The following is a 25,279-nucleotide window of genomic DNA, read 5'->3' on the forward strand; positions in this document are numbered from 1 at the left end:
GTAACAATTATCGTATCAAATGATTTTCCATAGAACTTTTTGGTTGGCCAATGCCACTCATATTAGCTTTAAGTGAATGGTAATATAATGGCATGTGGCGAGGGCCTCCCGTTGGGTAGACCGCTCACCTGGTGCAAGTCTTTCGATTTGACGTCACTTCTGCGACTTGCGCGTCGATGGGGATGAAATGATGATGATTAGCACAACAGAACACCCAGTCCCTGAGCGGAGAAAAATCTCTGACCCAGCCAGGAATCGAACACAGGCCCTTAGGATTGACAGTCTGTTGCACTGACCACTCAGCTATCGGAGGTAGAGCAATGGTGATAATATGAAGATAGTCCTTACAGCCTTTATGGTATTTACCAGATATATTTCAGCACAAAACGTCTAAAAGTGGTCAGGAACATCATATGATGATGGCAGTAATAACCAGTTACTAATAATGACATTTGTTTTGGAGTTATCATATAAATACCACATTATAACAATGAATGGCACTTTGTCAAAATAAAGTACTATTGTCAATACCTCTCATTCCCTTTGTCATTTGAAATCCGATTGTAACATATCACTGTGGGTTACTTTACTTAATTTCTGTACAGAATCTTCAGAATCAACACAAGCTTATTTTCAGTGCTGAGACTATTAAAATAGGGCAGTTTCGAGTCAGGATTTAAGCTTCATGAGAGTAGCAGTATTGTAAGTTTGTGAATTCAGAGCTCTGTTCTTACTTGAATAATATGGTTCAAATGGCTCTGAGCACTATGCGACTTAACTTCTGAGGTCATCAGTCGCCTAGAACTTAGAACTAATTAAACCTAACTAACCTAAGGACATCACACACAGCCATGCCCGAGGCAGGATTCGACCCTGCGACCATAGCGGCAGCTTGGCTCCAGACTGTAGCGCCTAGAACCGCACGGCCACTCTGGCCGGCACTTGAATAATAATAGTAATGATTTTTGTCTCAGCAAGCGTTACTGAGAGAACAAAATATTATCTGTTATGATTAAAGTAAACCATCCACAAAGAGTGCAGTACCAACAGGAACTGTAGTAGAAATATGTAACTAAGTAGCTGGACAGAATAGTGTAACAACATTACTATAAAGAGAATGGCACAATTTAAAATCCATGCAATTTCATTCCAGGTCACAACCAAAATATCTCATCAATTGTGTGAAGACTGGGAGCCCACGAACTGCAACTAGATCAGCATTCCCTCAATATTTAAAAACCACTGCAATATTACAGCACAGATAGCAGCAAACTATTATGTTGCAAGAACAATCATGACAGATACATTCTCATTTCGGTAAAAAGCCACACAGCTTAAAGTGTTGCAAAACTCAATAATGCCTATCACTTAAAAACAACTGTCTCAAGTTATTAAAAGTATGAGAAAACTTAATAAACAAACTACCTTACACCAATAAGAAATTGGTAGTAAATGGAAAAAACTGACCAGAAACAAACATTATGAAGTATAAGACAAAACATTAGCAAAGATTTCTGAAAACCTCACATTTACTCAGAGAAATTATGGAAAATATACACTATGAAATCATGTTTAAAGCAGATAGAAGACAACGAAAAAAATGAGGTTAAAACAAAGCAATTAGAAAGAAAGTACATGTGATAAATAAACTTATTACAATAAAAATTATGCATTTGGATTAAATTCATAACCTAGAAATCACACTGAGCCCTTTCAACTGTCCTTGTGTTTCTACAAACAATCGGAATTATAATCTGACACTACATGATGACAGTTTTCCCACTGATGTTTGTACAGTAGTTACATGGTATTTAAAAACAGACAAATAATTAAAAGATTTGATGCATAAAATTAATGTACAGAGCTTTGTAATACAAAAATTTTTCACGATAAATACGGCACTTGAACTCACAATAGTGTATTGACATAAAATTTAACAAAGCAGAAAAATTGAATTACTACACAATTTACCAAAAGGCCTTTTTTGTGAAGATATACTGTTAATCCAAATCACTAAATCCACTTCCGTAGGAGGAGTGTTTGCTACCCAGCGTCATTGTGGCTATGTCATGTAGTAATGAAACTATACAACCAGAAATGGGTGGTTATCATTCTAGTGACAGTTTGTTAAAAAAAAATGGCATAAATAACTTTGCCAAAGAGCAGATGGTTTTGCCTGGTGCCTGGGTAAGTGCATCTCAGAAGCAGCGAATGTGGTAGGCTGTGCAGATGCTTCTACCATCAGCCTCTATGGAACATTGTTGAAAGATGGTGAAACCCACAAGTTGACAAAAGTTGTAGGATGCCCATCCATTATCTAGAACAAGCAAATCAGAACCTAGCTGCTCTGTAAAATGGGATAGATGGCAATCTGTGGAGACAGAAGAAAATGCTTGAGCAGGCTCGAGAGTTTCAAGCTATTAAGCAGACACTGTTGAACATGAGTCCCCAAGTTATATAACAGCTTTGTATTCCCATGTTGATCTAACGATGTTGTCAGTTACAATAGCAATACAAATAAGATAATCGAGATTGGACTGCATACCTATAAGGAAGTGTCACATGTTGGGATAAATGACCAGACCAGACCAGACCAGGTGAATGGTTGTGCTCAGATATTTCATTATCCAGATGAATAGTTGTTTCATACACGCACCACACAACTGGTGCAGGAAGATGGAGGCAGTGTCATGCTATGGGGGATATTCATATGAGATGGCAAGAAAACAGCTGGTCATAACTGAAAGCACCATGACAGATGTGGAGAACATGGAAATTACTGCAAACTTATCACTTAATGCTTGATGCATTTACAGAGAGTCACAACATCTTAAAGCAGGATAACTGACCAAATTACAAGGTAAGAATCACACTGCAATAGTTAGAGCAGCATGATGGTTCACACTGTTGTCTTTCCCACCCAGCTCACCTCATTAGATCATGATGAAATAAATCTGGGATGCTACTGCACACCAACTAGACAGCAACAAACCGATAGCCTACAGTTAATGGGAAAGGTGTGAGCTGTGTGCAGACTTATAGTCCAATTTACAACTGAAAAACTAACGAAGAACTAATGAGTCCATACCATAGAGATGCACTATTGTATTGCAGTCTGTAGGTGAATCAAAACGCTACTAGGCAGATGATTATAATTTTTCCCTTACCTCTGCAATCATTTATTTCCTAATGGAGAACTAGCACAGAAAGTTCACATGTGTGCAGATTATTGATCACACAAATAGCAATACTATTAAGGAGGCATACCTCAATAATATGTTCACATAATCAAGAGATTTTTGTATCTTTCTCCATTCTTGAGATAAATATCCTACATTATGAATGTGTAATAAACATATTTCTGCTGTCGCCTGGGTAGTGGATACAGCTTCATGAGGATTGAAATGGCAGTTTCTTTCAAATAATTAGCAGCATACTGGTACATTCTCTTGAAGAATATAGGGTCCTGATAACTGCACAAAACTACTTCTCAAACGAGTAAAAGATACCTCTCAATGCACAAATTTTGGGTAGCCCGAACAATTAAAGCATGGAGCATTTGCAACAAAAAATCACAATTTTGTGCTTCATATGTTGTATTTTGTATGTAACTTCTTCAAATGTGAAGCTGCGGAAATGGATTTGTCATTTTTTGTGACCTCTCTGTAGCACATGCGAACAATTTTAATAAAACACGTGTGGTCTTCTATCAACATGTGTAGGTCTACAAACCTCAACAATACTTTGAATGGTCTCTATGTAGTGTGTATTAATTTGTGTTTCCTGTGACTGCCCCAATGAGTAAAAGATTTTCCACAAATACTACATTTGTAGGGTCTCTTTCCACTGTGTATTAACTTGTGGGCCTTGAGATTACTCAATACATTAAATAATTTACCACAAGTATCACATTTGTGGGGTCTATCTCCTGTGTGTATTAACACATGGGTCTTGAGACTGCTCGACTGAGTAAATGATTTTCCACAGACATCGCATTTGTGTGGTCTCTGTCCAGTGTGTATTAATTCGTGTTTCTTGAGACTGCCCCTTTCAGTAAACGATTTTGCACACGCATCGCATTTGTGTGGTCTGTTTCCTGTGTGTATTAAAATGTGGTTCTTGAGATGGCCCGACTGAGTAAATGATTTTCCACAGACATTGCATTTGTGTGGATTCTGTCCGGTGTGTATTAATTCATGTTTCTTGAGACTGCCTCTTGCAGTAAATGATTTTCCACAGATATCGCATTCGTGGGTTCTCTCTGCAGTGTGCATTAATCTGTGTTTCTTAAGATTGCATAACAGAGTAAACATTTTACCACAAACATCACATTTGTGATGTCTCTTTGCACTTAGCACAGTGTGGACATGAACATGGTCACTTGTACATAAAATTCCACAGTCATTACATCTGTCAAGTTTCTCTTCAGCTTCTTTCACAGTATGTGTGTTACGTATGTCATTAAAGGATTTTTTAAAAGTTTTCCTGGGTACCTTGTATGAAGTGGGCTCCTCAGTCTGTTCCACGATTCCTTCTTGTACACACTCTAAGGAGATATTGTTTTCATGATCATCACTGCATTCAAGTTTCTCACTGTTGGTAGCAGACAATGCTTGGTCACCCTCCCTCATTCTCAAATGTTCTTTCAAGCAGTCATCAGTGGGCAATACCTCACCACATGACTTACACACAAATGCAGGTGCCTGCACACCGTCAATGTGGATGAAGATATGCATTATGAGTCTGTATTTTGAAGGGAAGCTCTGTAGGCAGAAACTACAGTTAAACTTATGGAATTCCTTTTCCCTGATGCTACAACTTAATCTTGTGCCACATAAGCCGTCTTCTTGTGAAGTCTGTACTTTGGTACAGTTGTGAGACACACTGCCATCTGTTGACTTCTCTGCATATCTCTCCAGCTTGTCATTGACTACTCCTTGATGCAATGTTTCTTGATATGAAATGTCACAGCTGTCACCAGCACTTTGAATGAAACTGAGGAAGGAGGAAAGAGATGTGAAATGTTGATTTACACAATACAAAACAGTATTTCACCATCCACAAAATGGGGCCTATAAACCAAAAGATAAATATGTATGGCCATCACAGGTAACTTATTCAGTTAATGTAAGAGATTTAAAATTGTCATGACATTCTACCAGAATGATAGAATTTTCCTAATATGAAACATTTTTATGAAGCAAATGATCACAGGAAATTGAATAACACCCAGTCTCATTCAATGCTGACTAGGTTCCCTCATTTTCTAGTAGATTCTACTATTAAAAGTCTTGCAGTATTTTTAAAATACTGTTTTACGATCTTTTACGACAAATTATTACATTTATTAGAAATAATATCCTCTAGCTTTCGACATAAAAATATCCACCAAAAGATGAAGGGAAACAAAAAATAAGAGTAATCTATGATTTTAAAATAAAAACCAATCACTCTTTCCATGTGGATTTTTCTTTGATTTGGGGGACTCTTTACGCTTTGGGTAGATATTCTTAAAACCACCAATGATCAATTTATTTCTGAAACCAATAAAGCATGGCATTTTATGGGACTCCAAATTGATCAACTATCACCAACATCACATTTCTTATTGGCTAGGTGGTACGGCCATCAACCATGTGGCCAACACCTGTACATATATAAGAAATAATGTCAGGTCAATAAATGAAGGAACAAATACATAAATTTCCAGACTGATGAACAAATGTGAATGACACATACAAATTATTCCAACATTACATGTGTATTGTTAGCAGCACAGTTTACGTGTAGCCCTTTCTAATTGACATACTGTCTGGCAGGGAGGAGGCCAATGCAGTTACAGCCTCCCATTCAAAATTATCTTTACAACAACTCAATATCTGGTCCCCTGGAGTTCCAAAACATTCTTGACTGATCAAACAAATGTATCAATGGTGACATCAGCACGAATCATGTACAGCAAATCCTACCATAATCTTCTGAGAGCAAGTAATTGCAGTAGGTGCATGGCCCATCCGTGTGATATCTGGGTCCAATCATTCCACCTGCAGCTACCCCATTCCATCACAATGAAAATGGACATCTTTGAGCATCCCAATGAGGTCATTTGAGTGTGTATATGGCTGTGGGTGGGTAGGAACATGCACATACTTCTGTGCTATTAGTCTATCTCGATTGCTGCTTTTGACTGTTTTGCTTTTTGATGGATATATGGTTTCAAGTAACCAATGACAGTGAGAAATTACAGTTTGCTTTCATCAAAAACTGAAACTTTGCTGCAGAAGATGGCTGTGCAAAGAAACATACTAAGAAATATTTCTGTCTTGAGTTTGCTCATAGAGGTTAGCCTTAAAATCTCTGAACAAAATGATCATGATCTCAATTGTGCTGCAGATTGTTGATCGCTGTTTTCTCAGATATACTGCAGATCACATAGTTGTGGTAAGGTTACGACAAGAGTTTTTTTTAATGCTACAAAACCTGTCATCCACCACATTTTAGTCATAGGTCACTTAAAATCAGCTGTGTTTGTGTGTGTCCTATAACCAAGCAATGTACCTGGTAGTGGATGTAGTAATATTGTAGTGGCAAGTGACACACATCAGCTATCAAGCAGTTTTAATCAGACTACAGTAAAAGCTATTTTCTATGTCATTAATAAAAACCTTTGCAGTTAATCACTACATTGCGTAGAACAGTTATACACTGTCAATAATGCCATACACCAGAAAACATTCTTTAAGAGAAACTCTCAGTAAAATGGGCTTCTGTCTAAAATCTCCAGACACTAAGTCAATTTAGAATATTATATCCCACTGACTACAGTACTGTATGCTGAATTTAAAAAAAAAAAAAAAAAAAAAAAGCACCTTTTCGGTATGTCCTATGTAGGTATATTACTTACACAGTTGCTTCCACATAGGCCATATTAGAAGTGTAGATGCCTGGTGTGCCCTTTATCAAAGTGGCTGGAAACACCTCACACTTTCAAAGCTTACAGATGACATAGATGGCAGGCACTGCCTTTGCCCAAACACTCCTATCAACACATATACAAGGAGGACACAGCCACAATTACACACTGTTCCAACATATTATCTGATTAGGGAAAGGCAGCGTATTCCAGCCATTCACATTCTCAGGATGGAGCAATATCTTTCAAATGTACACTGGATGTGAGTGCTCAGTTTCTTGGATTCTACAGACCAGGTATGGCACATGCTGATAGAATTTTTCTTGTCATTTGGCTTACTGTTGGTGAGGGCTACCTTACAGTAATTATTGTGCAATGTATCATTTTCCCCTGGGTTCAGTAGAAGAGGCACGATTGCTTTCTCACATAAAGCTGAAATTTTCCTACTAGTTCAGCTGTTATGTAGCACTACTTGAAAATAATAAGTCATATCTAGGTTTCTTGTGGCATTACATCAACACTGTCTGAGTTGCCTCCTTTTCTCCCCTCTGGTGTTTAGGTTTGTTCCTGCCTGATACAGGAGTTTTATGGGCTATCACAACAATAGTAAATCCTCCTCATTGCTACTCATATTTTTGTTGACCCTGATCACAAAAGAAACAATGGCGACAGCTGTTCTGTGCTAAATATTCACTGTAGACAAACAACATTGGAACTATCACCAAGCTTTGCAGATGGTGAATACTGTGGGTTGACACTTACTTCCACAACAGGGCAAGTGCACCAACAGTGTGGTGAATCTACCTTACAATAATCATAGCCTGGCAAGATGTAAGCATTTTTGAATATCAGCAGGTGGTAAAACAATCCTCTGTTTGCTCTATGTGGTACCCACCTCAGTGACCTCCTTTTGACATGCGTATGTGTAGGTTACAATTATAATTAAGCAGGATTAGAGATTATTTGTGAGAAAACAAATAACTGTGCTGAAGTAAATTCTAGCACTTGTATTTAGAAAATATAGCTCATCTCACAACCCACCAGGAAATGCTGGCATTACACCTGCATATTGCTTACATTAATATCTCCTAAAAATGAAATGGCTGGCAAAATTTTAGGATAATATTAGCAATGCTTCTTGCAAAGAGGATCTTGGCAAATCAAAACAAAATCTGTTGTTATCATTGAGTAATTCCCCTAAGAATTCATACAGCTAGGGTCTGATCTCAGTCCTCACTTATGCCTCACATACACCAAAAACACAGTTTGTCCATTCAGCAATCCTTACCCACAGTGGCAACCAGTCAGATACTGTGCCCTGACAGCATGGGAGTATTGAAACATTTACAGAGTGACTCACGTGAAATACTGTGACTGTCTACAAATAAAAAAAGTTTCATTTACTTCACATGTGCTATCTAACTATGAATGTTCCATTGCAGTATAGGAGTAATTAAATCAATGATAAGCTTTTGTGTCATTACTACAATTGATTAGGGAGATGACAATTTTAGGGTTTTCACTGTGGAACTTGGTGGTTCCAACACAAAACCATCAATGTTTGCATCTGGGGACTGGGTCCACTTGTGATTCATGGGATATTTTGACAGTTGTTATTTCATTTATGTTTCTTCTCCAATGAGAATGATGGTGGCTTTAGGTTTCAATTATTTTCTATCTTGGTCTCTTGGGATAGAGTAGAACATCAAGTAACAGCCCCGTCAGCTGCCACAACCCCCAAGTCACCATCAAATGTGTTCTTGAACACTTTGCTAGTGAAAGTTCCAACACTGAATTTACCAAGATGTCTCATTGGAACAACCTTCCCATAACAAAAGTGAGTGACATGCAGATATCCTAGTCTATTGCTGTACAGTCATGGTTCAAGTTGGTACAACTGTTGCAACACTTATGTTCCTGATTCATATGCAGCTTTCTGATATTTCTCATGGAGTTCTTGTCCCTTAAATGACACAGTACAACAAAGCTTGTGATATTTGGGACTTACAGCATCATCTCAAAGCTGATTACATCAGCAGTTACACATACCGTTAACCCTTATGGACTTGAGTTTAATATTATATCTCGTAACTGCAGCTTACCATTTTAGTTGTTCATAATTTTCCTCAAGTATGTGTTGTCTCATTCCTACCAGCCAATCCTAATTCCTGTGTAACTTCCAAAAAATAACTTATGATAACCAATAACTTACTTAAGTATGTAGTGAGAATATATGATATTAAGTGTACAATTAAAAAGTCTATCAGCATCTCCACAGCACGATGTCAAGATTTCCTAATTTTGTGACTTTTTGGTAATAGCTAAATTATTTCACATGTTTCAGTTGTGTGGCACCCACTTACCATATGAAACATTTATCTTGGCAAAGTGGAGTGACATGCATGCCTCAACAAAACAGACAGACACATAAAGTACATAAAACTGCAATGGAAGGATATCTAGGGAGGGTCCACACACTAACATGTGGTTAATGAAGATGGATGGCAGGTCTTTCTAGTAGTAAAGGTACCAGCCACCACCATACCTACCATATGCTAGCTTGCAGAGTATCTATGTACATGTAAATGCAGAATGGTTTTGATTATACAATTTGGTCTTGTACCATTAGCCAACATGACCTTGCTATGTTAGTACTGTGAACAGCTAAAAGCAAGGGGAACTATACCTGTTATAACCACTGCTGCTCTGCTGTATAGTTTAATGATCATGACATCCAATTGGGTAAAATATTCGAGTAGCAATATAGCCCCCCAATAAGATCTCTGGGAGGGGGCTACACTCGTGGATATCATCAGGTGAAAGAAACAATATTGCTACAAGTCAGAGTGTGGCATGTGAAGTCCCTTGATTGATTAGGTGAGTCAGAGAACATGAAATGAGAAATGGATAAGTTGAAGTTTGATATGGTGGGAATTAGTGTGGTGCATGGGAGGAAGAACAACATTTCTGGTCAGGTGAATACGGAGAAAAGAAAAGTAATGCACCAGTAGAAGTTATTATAAATAAGAATATACAAATGTAGGTAAACTATAATGAACAGTATTGTTGACTCAGTTTCATAGCCAAGACAGATAAAAGGCAAAACTATCCACAACTGTACAGGCACACATAATTACTAGCTCTGTCAATTATAAAGAACTTAAAAGAATGTATCAGCTTGTACCTAGATAAAATTTTGAAGTAGTGCAAGGATTTCCAGCTAGCTTCAAACATTATGACTAAAAATAGTGTATTTCACAAAAAGGAGAATCATAGTATCCTATCACTACTCTCATGTATTCTTGGGTGTAGCAATATGTGGAGATGCCAAATGGAATCATCACATTGGTTCAATTGTAGGTACAGCAGTCAGTCCATTGCTACGATACCAAAGAACCCATTGCTAGGATACCGCAGAAATCCATTGCTTTCAAAACAACTGTGTGACTCACCTCAGAACATTGCTGAAGTGTGTGTGATGCTAATCATATAAGCCCAACCAGAGATATTAATCTCTCATTTCACAGTGCTTTGCAAGCAACAGGTTTAGATCTAGACACAGCAGTCACACTCATCTGTGAGCATTTACTTGGTGAAAAATCGTAAATGTTTACCATGGATACACATAGTAAATGCAGAATTGATTTTTTTCCTAAAAATGATTTTGCAACCTCATCAGTCCAGCCTTACTACACAACAGGTCCAGTGGCTACTACAGTTCAAACACCAAAAAGGCATAGCTACAATTTGGGATGAGAACATCTTGTGACAGGAAAAAAGAGCTTTACTGAACACAAAGGAAGATCTGATTGTGCACTACAGACAGTATAGCAGAATATTTCACTATCACAGTTTGTTGTCTTCTGAAGTAGGTAGAGCTCTCTCTACCTTGCACAAGATAATTAAGTCCAAAGAGTTATTCATCCCTTGCTCTTACTTCCAGTCAGTATTGTGGTGGTTTACAGAATAAGAATGCTAGGAAAATTATTAACACAAAGTTTAACCGTCCATCCACACTGTGCCCCTTATATACCTACTGATATTTGTCCTGTAATTTCCCTCTAATTCTGTGATGACAATAGTTTCCTCAAATGATCTGAGCACAACTGATCAATATTCATTCTACTGTCATGGCCAGATAAATCACTATCAGTTTTGCTCCCTAATCAGCCAAATTTGCAATGTGTGCACTAAGTCCATTTGGAGACTTGTACTGTGTTAGATTTCCCATATTCAGACATTGGGGATTCTAGGTGTCCTTGGTAAGTGGCTTCTCACAAATCACAAAAGATGACTCACCAGTTAAGTCTTCATGGCCTTACTAAAGCTGACTACAGCTGCTTTATGAAATTTAGGAAAATGATGGTGGCCTGTAAACTGTGAATACAACAAGCTTGTTTCCGAATCCACATTGCTGACATAGTAGTCAAAGAGTTGTTCACCCCCAACATTCATTAATCTGAAGGGGCTGAAACTTGACTCCAGGTTTTGGATATATAACCACTCACCCTTTCCCCTTACTTGTTCTACATGGAAGGACATTAGCCTGTACCCAGCACATTGAATTTGTATGACTTCCATGTCATATTTAATTAGAATAGTTAGCACTATACAGCTGCTGACACCTCACCTGCACTTTTATATAAAAGAAGTACACTCTTTTATTAAAGAACACACACACAAACCAGCTGTTTTATAGAATGTGTTACTAACATAACTGCTTTGTAATATTTTTTACTTATGAATAATAATGAACCATCATGTATATTTCAAACATCATGCTTAACATGAATTATCTTAAGATGATCACTTCATTAACACCAGCAGAATATCAGTACTGGCAGTGATGTGCATGATATTATGCAATGTTTTACTGGTTAACAAATTTCAGTCAGCATGAATTACAAACTGTGTTTTAGTCTGTATCATCATTACATTTTTCATTGAACATGAATTCCTAATGTTTCTCTAGCTGACCTTTGTGCATAACATTGCTCAACAATCACCATTAACAAGGAAAAAACAATTGTGACACAAAGAGCGTGAAAAACTAGATTCTATCAACAAGTGAAATTCCATGTTGAGATGTGCTTTTATATTCTTTAAATAGAGCCAGTAGTAGTAACACTGAGTTCCAAGAAGTGAAAGGGTTGTCATGCAGTAGGAAGCACAAAGCACAGATAAGCAAGTGAAACTAAAAATTCTGCAGGAAGCAGAATATGGTGTATTGAAAAACAGCACAATTGGAAGAAGGTTTAGACTAAGCAAATCTACATTATCCACACTACTTAAATGAAAAGTTCTTAATTCTGCTGCTCTGTGTTCCAGGTGCATCCTGAAGTGACTTCACAGTGTTATATATGAAGATGCTGAACTTTTACAGTGCTTCAGCTATATGTGCACCTCCAATGTGCCTATAAGTGGAAATATAATTCAGTGAACAACAAATGAGACTGCAGAAAATTTAGACATTCAAAACAGACTTCAATTGTTTTGTTTGTTGGCTGTATAAGTTCCAAAATAGAGGCCTAATTTCATGCTCAGTGATAGGCAATAAAATGAATGAAGTTGATGAAGAATGGCAAGCATGAATTTGACGAAGTGAGAGAAGTTTGCTGTATCTTATGCCAGCAATGTGGATAAAACTAGTATTTCTTTACAACTTCTGCCAAGTCAAACCCATAAAACAAAAGGTGACATGTGGCATCATGGGGCCAGCAGTAAACAACATTCTTGGGTGATCAGTGAATCTGAGAAACTGATATGTTTTAAGAACATGAAATTCATGCTTCACCTTGTATCTACTCATTATTGGAAAGCTCGGATAGACAGTTAATCATAAATGGCTTTTTTGTTCTGTTTGTGCAGTTATTGCAAACCACTGTTATAAATGGGACTGATGTACCTTGTAATATTCGAAAGCACCTTTTTAATCTTCTGTAATAACATGCATAATGTTGCTGTAGTCAGTATATACTGTATGTATATACTGCAAATGGTTAGTATATAGAAAAAATAGAACTCCTAAAACAGAACTTTTTAAAAATAACTTATGGTATTTTGGTCCCTAGGGGTTATTGTTTGTTTTCCTTTCACATGGTGTAACTAAAAATTTATACTGCTCAAAAAATTTCGCAGTGAAGAATAAAAACGTACCTTAAACTATCAGATGATTTTCTTATTGAGGCTGCCACCTGAAATAGTACAAAGAATTACTGGTTATTTAAAACTGATGAAACAGTAAATAAATAAAATCGTATTAACACCTACTAACATCTGAATGTTCCAAACAATACTTGGAAATAGTATTATCAAAGAGACACTACATAAATGTAGCAGTTATTGAAGAAAATTATAGGTAAAAATTAACACTTCATTTCAGCACTTTGTTTTTAGCTGTGTAAGTAACTATAGAAACATTAATTTATTTGAAAACACATTTCCTACTTGATACTTCAAAAATTAAATGCCTGAAATACCTTTCACCTCTCGGGCACCTACAGTTACGCAAAGTACCAGAGAAAAATGTAAAAAATCGTCCGATTTTTATTGATGAAAGTGACAAAGGAAAGAACTGAAAAAATATCTATCTGAACTGCTATTAAATGTATTTTTTTCAAAACTGCAGCATTCAATATTATGCCATTCTCTTGAGATAGCTCACTGCATGGAACATCAAAGTCGTTAAATGTCACATCAGTTTCATCCACAGAAGAAATTCAGGAGTACAGCTTGACATGAAAGCGATAGGAATTATTACATGAAGTGGTTTTATTTTATAGTCATATAAATGACAAAGATTTGTGTAGTATCATAAATAGGAAATAAACAACATGGTCAACATGAGGACAGTGTTCTCTCCAAATGAATGAATGTGCTTTCATACATTTCACAGCAGGGGATGGATTAATACAAGTGCAGATAAATTCAGGTGGCCAATTATAAAGAGCCAGTATACAATGAATAAATATGAAGAAGCAATCAGAATGTAGACAGCAAGCACTAAAACAAGTTTGTTACTGGAGCCTAGCAGAAAACCTTTAACATAAAGGATAATCCAGAAAGTCAGTCAGCAAACCAGAAGATGATCACCTAATGAGAAACGTGTCAGATTAAACAAACTATATCTCAACTAGAAACCCAGTTCTAAGCAAAGAAGGGAAAGCAGAAAGGTGGAAGGAGTATATAGAGGGTCTATACAAGGGCGATGTACTTGAGGACAATATTATGGAAATGGAAGAGGATGTAGATGAAGATGAAATGGGAGATATGATACTGCGTGAAGAGTTTGACAGAGCACTGAAAGACCTGAGTCGAAACAAGGCCCCCGGAGTAGACAATATTCCATTGGAACTACTGACGGCCGTGGGAGAGCCAGTCCTGACAAAACTCTACCATCTGGTGAGCAAGATGTATGAAACAGGCGAAATACCCTCAGACTTCAAGAAGAATGTAATAATTCCAATCCCAAAGAAAGCAGGTGCTGACAGATGTGAAAATTACCGAACTATCAGCTTAATAAGTCAGAGCTGCAAAATACTAACACGAATTCTTTACAGACGAATGGAAAAACTAGTAGAAGCCAACCTCGGGGAAGATCAGTTTGGATTCCGTAGAAACACTGGAACACGTGAGGCAATACTGACCTTACGACTTATCTTAGAAGAAAGATTAAGGAAAGGCAAACCTACGTTTCTAGCATTTGTAGCTTAGAGAAAGCTTTTGACAATGTTGACTGGAATACTCTCTTTCAAATTCTAAAGGTGGCAGGGGTAAAATACAGGGAGCGAAAGGCTATTTACAATTTGTACAGAAACCAGATGGCAGTTATAAGAGTCGAGGGACATGAAAGGGAAGCAGTGGTTGGGAAGGGAGTAAGACAGGGTTGTAGCCTCTCCCCGATGTTGTTCAATCTGTATATTGAGCAAGCAGTAATGGAAACAAAAGAAAAATTCGGAGTAGGTACTAAAATTCATGGAGAAGAAATAAAAACTTTGAGGTTCGCCGATGACATTGTAATTCTGTCAGAGACAGCAAAGGACTTGGAAGAGCAGTTGAATGGAATGGACAGTGTCTTGAAAGGAGGATATAAGATGAACATCAACAAAAGCAAAACGAGGATAATGGAATGTAGTCTAATTAAGTCGGGTGATGCTGAGGGAGTTAGATTAGGAAATGAGGCACTTAAAGTAGTAAAGGAGTTTTGCTATTTGGGGAGCAAAATAACTGATGATGGTCGAAGTAGAGAGGATATAAAATGTAGGCTGGCAATGGCAAGGAAAGCGTTTCTGAAGAAGAGAAATTTGTTAACATCGAGTATTGATTTAAGTGTCAGGAAGTCATTTCTGAAAGTATTCGTATGGAGTGTAGCCATGTATGGAAGTGAAACATGGACGATAAACAGTTTGGACAAGAAGAGAATAGAAGCTTTCGAAATGTGGTGCTACAGAAGAATGCTGAAGATTAGATGGGTAGATCACATAACTAATGAGGAAGTATTGAATAGGATTGGGGAGAAGAGAAGTTTGTGGCACAACTTGACCAGAAGAAGGGATCGGTTGGTAGGACATGTTCTGAGGCATCAAGGGATCACCAATTTAGTATTGGAGGGCAGCGTGGAGGGTAAAAATCGCAGAGGGAGACCAAGAGATGAATACACTAAGCAGATTCAGAAGGATGTAGGTTGCAGTAGGTACTGGGAGATGAAAAAGCTTGCACAGGATAGAGTAGCATGGAGAGCTGCATCAAACCAGTCTCAGGACTGAAGACCACAACAACAACAACAACAACAACATATCTCAATTACAAGAAAGACTGAGTCATCTCTGACAGTAAGTTGAATTAAGGTAACTATATCAAATAATTGATTTTTAAAAAATAACTGCATTGAAAATGAGTAATAACAAAGACAAGGATAATGTATTGTGAATTGGAAAAAGAAACCATTTATTGGTGGTGGTCATGATTTGTTATTCAAATTATGTAATTTAATGAAGCAACACTTTCATGTTATTAATGAGGAATATAATCAGCACAGCAAGGAACTTCACAACACATGAAATTTTGACATAAATAGAAATAACAAAAGGTTTTGAGATAGATGCAAAGGAAACTATCCAGAGAAAAAAAATCATTTTTCACCAGGATGGAGCATCACGACACTGGCACCTAAATGAAAGAGCACTTCTTAACAATAAGCTGCCTTATTGATGTATCAGCCATAAGTGGCATACACATCTCACATTCACCTGCCGACCTTGAATTTTGTCTGATCTCACAGTATGTCATTTTTTGTCGGGGTTTGTGGAAGGCTCCATCTATTTGCCTTGCCAAGCAGTAACTTAAGGTTCACTAAATAAAAAAAACAACTTTGAGCACAAGAACTCCAAATGTGTTTCAATAAGTATGGAACAAGTCTATTGCCTCAATGTTTGTTGTGTGTCCAGTTGAGGGAATAGTGAACTTTTGTCAAAAGTGAATGAAAACACTGAACTTAAACCAAATTGTGAAAAGTACCCTATTACACATTCATGCAAATTGAAGATGTACTCATGATAAATTGAATGGTTCCCTGCAAATAAAAGCTTTATAGCTATACATCTGAACATAAAGTTATCCTACATTTGTATCATTATTCGCGTCCAGGATATAACCTTTTTGGAACCTACACACGATCTGGTTCCACAGCTATCACTTCCCTTTCAGTAAAATAGGGTAATCTTACTCTGTTTTCTTGTGCTGAATTTATTTCTTAATTTTTTAATTTCATTCATAAATTTAATTTCTCTTTCAGTGTGAAATCACACTGTAGCCTATATCCTGGTCAGAGAGAGGGTGGGAAGGTTAGTTAGTTATTCATTCATTCATTCATTCATTCATTCATTCATTCATTCACAAATTCTTGGATCTACACATTGTATTTCACAAATGATATTGTCTAGACGGTTGCAGAATGTGACACATAGCATATTAAAAAGCAGAAGCTGCTACTGCAGATTACTTCTGTGAAGTCCACTAACAATCAGATACCTATGACTATTGCTAATCTCCTCACACTGATAATTATGGGAGATGTTTCCAGATTACATTATTACTATTTCATACATTAACTTTTAGGAGATAGTGTCTAAATTTAAAATTTTCTTCCAATTCCTACATCCTTCCCAATTTCTTTACGTACACAATGTGGATACTTTTGATCAGACACCCCGAGAAATATCAGTTTTTCATATGAGGTGCAGTGTGCTGATACCTACTGCCAGGTACTCCATATCAGTGAACTCGGTAGTCATCAGACATCATGAGAGAGCAGAATGGGGCACTCTGCAGAACCCACAGACTTCGAACTTGGTCAGGTGATTGGGTATCACTTATGCCAGATTTCCACACTCCTAAACGTACTTAGGTCCACTGTTTCCGACGTGATAGTGAAGTGGAAACGTGGAGGGACACATACAGCACACAAGAGTACAGGCTGATCTCGTTTGTTGTCTTACAGAAACTGCTGACAGTTGAAGGGGGCCATAATGTGTAACAGGCAGACATCTATACAGACCATCACACAGGAATTCCAGACTTCATCATTATTCAGTGCAGGTATTATGATTGTTAGGTGGGAGGTGAGAAAACCTGTATTTCACCGTCGAGCACCTGCTCATAAGCCACACATAACGCAGGTAAATTCCAAATGATGCCTCGCCTGGTGTAAGGAGCGAAAACATTGCACAATTGAACAGTGGAAAATTGTTCTGTGGAATGAAGAATCATGGTAGGCAGGATGTGGGTATGGCAAATACCTGGTGAACATCATCTGCCAGTGTGTGTGGTGCCAACAGTAAAATTCGGGGGTGGTTCAGGTGTTATGGTGTCAATGTTTTTCATGGAGGGGGTTTGCACCCCTTGTGGTTTTGTGTGGCGCTATCACAGCACAGGCCTACAATGATGTTTTAAGCACCTTCTTGCTTTCCACTGTTGAAGACCAATTTGGGGATGGCAACTGCAGCTGTCAACACAATCGAGCACCTGCTCATAATGCACGGCCAATGGCGGAGTGGTTACACGACAATAACATCCCTGTAATGGAGTGACCTGCACAGAGATCTGACCTGAATACTTTAGAATACCTCTGGGATGTTTTGGAATGCTGACTTCATGCCAGGCATCACCGAGTGACATCGATACTTCTCCTCAGTGCAACACCTGTTAAGAATCGGCTGCCATTCCCCAAGAAACATTCCAGCACCTGGTTGAACGTATGGTTGCGAGAATGAAACCTGTCACCATGGATAAGGATGGGCCAACACCATATTCAATTCCAGCATTACTGATGGAGAGCGCCACGAATTTTTAAGCCATTTTTCAGGCAGCTGTCTGGATACTTTTGATCACATAGTGTATGTCCTCTGTGGTCTCTCTTGTGGTCTTCCAAATATTTATATCCATTTCCGTTTTCCATGTGTTGCTGTTTAAGTATGTTTCATGGTCTTTCTTGACTCTTTTTCGATTTATTATGTTATCTTGTGAGAGTCCAACTTCTTCTGTACCTATGACCAATTTTGAATTGCTTTTGCTAGTGCTTGCGACCTCAAAGATCTGCCTTGTGAGCCTGTCGACGGTCATCATGTGATGCATTAACAAAATTTTGTTACTTTATGTAAAGCTGTCTGTTATTATTTCTGTCTGTCTATAAATCTCTCTAAAGGGACTCCATATCCAAATTCGTTCACAGAAAACTGGTCTAAATATTTTCCTGAGAATTTTTCTTTCCTGCTTCTCATTCAGTCATTTTTGTTTGACCATGAATCACAGTACTTTCTGAAGCAAAGAGATATTCCAGTAGTAGTTCTAAAATAGATTTTTTGTTATAATGACTCTATATCAGCTGACAAGCTTTTGAGCCAAAAACTCCTGAAGTTAGGTTTGACAATAAGCGAGGATCTCACTTTTGAAAGACTGAAGATTTTGAACAGTGTGATCCCAAGACTTCAGCTGCAAAACTTGTGGACAAACGATGGCAGGATAATGGTGAAGAACTAAAATAGGAATGATCAGTCCGCAATGCAGATGAGCTGGAGTGTCTGGACGTCAGAAGCTAAAAAATTTGTCAACTCTTATTGCCCTTAATTTTTTGTGTTTACTTTCAGCTCTTTATTTTACAAAGAAACAATTTGTTTTTCTAATATTATATTTACAACAGTTTCCCCTCTTATTATTCTCTGTTTGTCTAGGATTAGTTTTAGTACTAATTTTCTGCTCAATTCTCATACCACGAAGACCAATACTATTCATTAATGCACTATTACTTAAATATGCTCACAAGGCTCTGATTCAGATGATAATTTACAGTCTTATTTCTACTTTAATAATTTATCATCATATTACTGTGGTTACTCATCATTAGGACCAATAATAAGACAGCAGTCTGTCATTCCATTTATCTTACTTTCAGTGTTGTTGTGCATAGATTATTCTAGCTCTGTTCAGGAACTTTCTCTTCCTGTCTTCAGTTGACCATTCACTGACCAGTGCAAAGCACGGTGGCCTTGGCCACAAAACCTCCCTCCTTCTGGAGATATCTCTCACTTTCACTTCAAGGAACCCTGCTCCCCTACCATAATGCACTCTGGTATGCTTTGTTCTCATAACCTCACTGACCTAAAGTCACTACTATCTAGTATCTTCACGAGCCTTGTAGCCAAATGCACTAAACTTCTTACTGCACACGCAAATGTTCGATCTCTGCCACCTCATCATAACAAAGTCTGTCACATATTTCAAGACACGGACCTAAATCTGATACTTCCGTCAGAGATGTGGCTCCAGCCAACTATGTCCAGAAGTTCTGTAAATTGGGAAGACCACATCTTTTTAAGACACAACAGATGTAACTGACAACTGGGTGGAGTAGGGGCATACACATGCTCTGATTTATCACATAATGTACTTACACACATCCAACAATCATGAAGATAAACAAGAGGAATATGTTCATAGAGATCACATCCCTTAACAGAAAGTCACCAATGTGTGTCCTCTACAGACGTCCTGAAATACCCAGGTTTGGCTTTTTGTAACTTGCTCTTTGAACTGACACGGAAGCATATAATTACACTCCACCCATATCTTCCGGTTTTCTCAAAATTCTTAGATGGTGAAGGCTTCTTAAATTAGCTTTCCATGGAACTCACTATTGCAGAAAGCTATCTTGGACATTTATAAATCCTTTTTATACCTGCCACTATTATTGTTGTCATTACTACTGTTACCACCACCACATTAGTGGCAACAGCTGTAATACTACTAGTACTGTCATTATTAACTTTATTAGTTCATAGTTACTGTTACATACATTGCCACTTCAGACACTCATATCATTTCAATACTATTTGTCATATTAAAATTTTTGTTTCTTAGATAACTATGATGTATGTGGGAAACCCTGGTCCAATGCAAAAGAGACCTGATGGCCCTTGTCAGAATAGGATAAATAAATAAATGTCTTGGTGATTGGATGATCTCTCCTGGATATTTAATGTATGTACCTTGTGATACTTCCTCATACCAAGTTATCATGGAGAGATTATCTGTAGGCTTCCTGTTCATTACTGATTTTTCTCACAGATGATTTGTAGACTAGTTTTCTTTGACATTTTATGAAGGTTCTCCAGGACAAGTTTGGCTTCTATACAGTATCTTAGAATAGAGAGTGTCTACAAAAGCCATTCACCTGAAGTTAATGCTCTGCTCTTTTGTAATTTCGATTTGGATTCCCTTGTCTCCTTCCCATATGTCTTTTATTTTAAGTTGGAGTGGATTGTGGATCTCTGGCTGCACACTGTTGTGCATTTCAAATGCTTCTGAAATTTCTCCAGTCAGTTTAATGTCTAGTGTAGTACCCATTTATGTCTATTGGGTAACTGCCACTGTTTTCCTGTCAATTTTGAATTCCTCTGACATACTGAATCAAGTCTTTTTCTGTCAAATCATAAGCCTTTCTGACACTTGGCATAACTTGCCACAGTATTTACACATCGTCATCTTTGCAAAATTGACTTTGGTTCCCATATCTGTTCTCTACACAATTGCGTTTGCAAAATCGTGCCTTATACTTTCCTACTAATAGGCCTACTTGTTCGTCCATTTGCCTTCACAGGGTTTTTTAAGGAATTTTGGACATAACTGGATGCAGTGAAATTCCCTGTAATTATTCAGACTGGTTTTATCTCATTTTTATGAAGAGGATCAATTAATGCACATTTCCACTCTTCAGTAATTTTTTCACTTTTACAAATATTTAACATAATTCTGCCAGTTGCTTGTGTGAGATTACTGTTGCTCAGTATCCACATCTCCATACTTCTACTATGAGTTTCTGTCTTCTGCACATGACTCGTTATTTTGAAAAGTACTGATTTCCTTCAGTTCCTCAACAGATGATTTTTAATCAGAACTGTTTTGCTTCCAAAACTAATTGTTCTTTCAGAGGCACACAGTCAAGAACCGAGTGAAAGTAATAGACAAAAATTGTTATTTTTATGTTGGTTTGAAGTGACCCAGTTTACACTTTTTTATAGCCTTGAACATTCATTTGTATACTTTTAAGAATTCCTGCCATTTTCTAGGGTTTGTTACCATTTGAAGTTTCAAATGCTTGTTCCCCTGCATCTACTAGACCCTGATCATAGGCAATGTTCCACTACCTGTGTTCTCTCTTCCTTTGTGGTTAGCATAATCTCATAATGGTTTTCAATATGTCTGCAAGTTTGTTACAATTCGTGGCATATGAATGAATAATTTGTTGAAAAATGGATTAATGGTGAGTGATTTATTTATGTGTGTTTCTTTCCTGACAGGTTGAAATCTAATCTTTATATGCAAAGGACGCTGAAATGACTAAAAAAATTCCTCTCTTGTTCTTACACTGAGAATTTTTGGATCCTCACTGGTTATAACAACATGGTCTATCTGAAACTCACATAAAGCGGAGTTCAGAAAATTCGATTCTTGTAGCTTCTTCGCAGGTTTAAACTGAGTGGTTGTGATTTTGATCTCATTTTCCCAGCTTTATCTCACCATTTTCATATATTCTCTTTTGAACTCCTGTTTTCCAAAATTTTTTTGTTGAACATACACATGCTTGACAATGGGACATCCCACCAGTCAGACATTGTAGCAATTCAGTGGCATGTTTCTAGATTTGCTACTATTAGCTTTCATTAGCACACATATGTTATGGATATAGTTCAGCTACTCAAACAGGAATCCTTGGAGGGCAGATGACGTTCCTTTTGAGAAAATTTAGGGAACTGTCATTTGAAGCACACTGCAGATGTAAATGTTGATCAGTGTATATTGTAAAGGAAACATAATGAAAGTTTGTGTGTCTGATTTGTACATTAATATTTGCCTATAATGCATCAAACTTTGTGTATCCTCCGTAACTGTGAGAGATAAACAGAGCTTTATTTTTCTGTTTGCTGTTTTTTCATCTAGTATCTTTTGTTAATTCTGAAATCATCTGTTTGTGTATACTGAAACAGAAAACTATTAATAGGATTTAGTAATTGTAATATTCTAGAAGAGAGTTTAGATGTGTAATAATAAATTGTGAGTTTTGACATAACAATGGGAGGAGATCAATTATGTAAGGTTGCTGTTGGGTAGTATACAGTCATGGATGGTGAACTTGTAAACATGGACAACAACTTTTTCCTGGTGCATTGCGGATTGTAAAGATAGTGGACGAAATGGAATTAAAATTTATGCATTCCAGATTAATTTTCCCCACAATAACACGAAGGCAGGAACATTGAAATGATGCAGAGGCACGTTTACTAATGGAAGATTTTATGAAGCACAATGCCAACAACTAAGTTAATAGTCCAAGGTGTCTATCTACCTCTTATTGTGAACTGACGTAATGTGGGAAAATATCAGAGCAGTGACAGTAAAGGAACACATTTGCTAAATGAATTGATTTCAATATTGAACACATTCTCTAAAGTGAATACCATTTGCAAAAACTACTATGCCTGTGCCCCATAGAAAATTATTATTACACCACGCATATACAACACAATGAAGCCTAACAAACAAATGCTTAATCTGGGAAGAGAAAATGTGATGCAGGAACCAGTTATGCCTGATTCACTCTTTTTTTTATATACCATATGCACTGTCCCTAGCATGATAATTTTTTTCCTTGACTGGTATGCTTGCACAATCACCAGACATCAATGTGCCCGAGGGTCTTTACAGACACCACAAAGACAAGAGAAATTAGGGCTTGTATGGCGGCAACAGATAGTTGCCTTTCCCTCGCTCTGCTTGTAAGCGGGAAAGGAAAGGAAATGACTAACAGTGGTGGAACATACCCACCGTCATGCACTTTTCAGTGTCTTGCATAGTAAGTCTTCTGATTAGGTATTTCAGTACTCTACCTTATATTTCCCAATATTAGTTATGTCTTATTCCTGTGAGAAGTTTATGAATCTAACCATCCACTTTCTCTTACACAAAGTGGACAAAATTAATACCACAACATTTTATTTTACTGGATTAAATTTTATGCTTCATACAAGCAGACCTTATCGAAGCTGTAGATAATTTATTCGGACCTGCTATGACTTCTACGGTGAGGTAATACACGAATTTATCTGCATAGGTCCTAGAGTTTTTCTGTGACTGACAAATCTATAAGTAAATCAGCATGTACCACTGAGGTAGCCATACTGCAACTATTCTAAGAACAATGTAGCAAGGCTGATCTATCACTTACAAATAGTATCACACTTCACTTCATACCTTTGGCACCTTTGAAAATTTTTGGTTCAAACTGACAAATATCAATCATTCACTGAAAAGATGAATCGTGTGCAATGTACTCTTCTGCAATGCATGAATCATAAGTTACTGAAAGGAAGAATATTTTTCAAATGATCTGCATTCTCGTGGTTTAAACTTATACAAAATATTTAACATTCAGAAGGGTCACTGAAAATATGGTTAAACACATTGTTACAAATTCTGTTCAGATTCTATTCAGAACAATAATTAAATAACGGCTGCTAATCCACAATAAGTGGAACAGCACAACAGTACTGTAAAATTATTAATTGCACTTAGCTCAAGAAAACTCATAATCTGTGCCTGTCTCACAGTAATGCATTCCTTACATTAAGCAATTGTACAAATACATTTTTTAATCACCCTACATGCAATAAATCAGAGATGCAAATGCTTACAGTATTCTAAGTTTTACATACCTCCAAATTTAGTTCAGGATCCTCCATGATAAAATCATTTGGATAAGAGATTCCCAAGTTATCTTCAAGACACTGAAAGGAAGAAAAAACTCAGTTAAAAATGCTTACACCCTTCTGTACTTATGACATGGCTCTCAATATTTCTTTTTTTTTATAAATATGATACAAGTTTTCAGAGATTTGTATCACGTATACACAAAAAATTTAAAAAAATATGTTTTAATGAGCAGCTATTCTGCCAACATGCATCTCCATAATTTCACACTGTGCCATACTGCACTAATTGTACACATAATCAGTCATTACATAGCATATTTCACAGTGCTTACTGAGCCCTATCCTTCCTTTGGTAGCCTGACAGTTTGCCCATAGCAAGATGAAGGAGGGTGTGCTTACTCCCTGTGCATTAACATGGGATTGGGAAGGCGGCGAGCCCAAGAACTACAATGAAATGAATACTCTTAGCTCCATACAGGCATTGATGTAAGTCAAAGGGGACAGCTGAAAACATGTGCCCCAATCAGGACTTGAACCTAGGATCTCCAGCATATGTGGCAGATGCTCTATCCATCTGTGCCACCAAGGACACAGATGATAGTGTGACTGCAGGGACTTATCTCTGGCATGCCTACCACGAGACCCACATTCCCAACCTATTGTCCCACATTATATTCATAGTGCCCCTACCCACTAATATATTCATAGTGCCCCTACCCACTAACTCATTACTCGCGGCTTTTTGCCAAATCCCGTAAGAGTTCGAGCACTGTTTGTGCATCCACATAGAAGAAGATGGTCACATGGCCAGTTAGCCCTTTCGGACATGTCTGAAAGAACAGGTACCATCTTCATATACTCAAGAACTACAAGTAGCACTGTCACTTGAGACTCAAGCTGACATGTAATCGGATGGCATTTGTTGCTTCTGCCTCAACTTATTTTGAGAGTTTGTTTACGGATTTGTGAGTGAATGGTTAAGAGTTGAAGGCTGTGATTATGAAAATGGCTCTGAGCACTATGGGACTTAACATCTGTGGTCATCAGTCACCTAGAACTTGGAACTACTTAAACCTAACTAACCTAAGGACATCACACACATCCA

The 25,279-nt window shown here is 37.4% G+C and overlaps 1 protein-coding gene across 4 annotated transcripts in view; it reads right to left on the bottom strand.

The window, feature by feature from the left end:
- Window positions 1–3,210: 3,210 nt before the first annotated feature.
- Window positions 3,211–25,279, bottom strand: part of LOC124720166 (zinc finger protein OZF-like) — a 119,238-nt gene continuing 97,169 nt past the window's right edge. For all 4 annotated transcript variants that reach the window (XM_047245484.1, XM_047245482.1, XM_047245485.1 and 1 more), the window contains 3 exons: window positions 24,178–24,249; window positions 13,070–13,107; window positions 3,211–4,995 (listed from right to left, as the gene is read on the bottom strand). In XM_047245484.1, the coding sequence (XP_047101440.1) occupies window positions 3,756–4,995; window positions 13,070–13,107; window positions 24,178–24,249 (1,350 nt within the window). In that variant the 3' untranslated portion in view covers window positions 3,211–3,755. The remainder of the gene's footprint in view (window positions 4,996–13,069; window positions 13,108–24,177; window positions 24,250–25,279) is intronic.

Source organism: Schistocerca piceifrons, chromosome 11, assembly GCF_021461385.2.
Source record: "Schistocerca piceifrons isolate TAMUIC-IGC-003096 chromosome 11, iqSchPice1.1, whole genome shotgun sequence".
In the NCBI taxonomy this organism is placed as follows: domain Eukaryota; kingdom Metazoa; phylum Arthropoda; class Insecta; order Orthoptera; family Acrididae; genus Schistocerca; species Schistocerca piceifrons.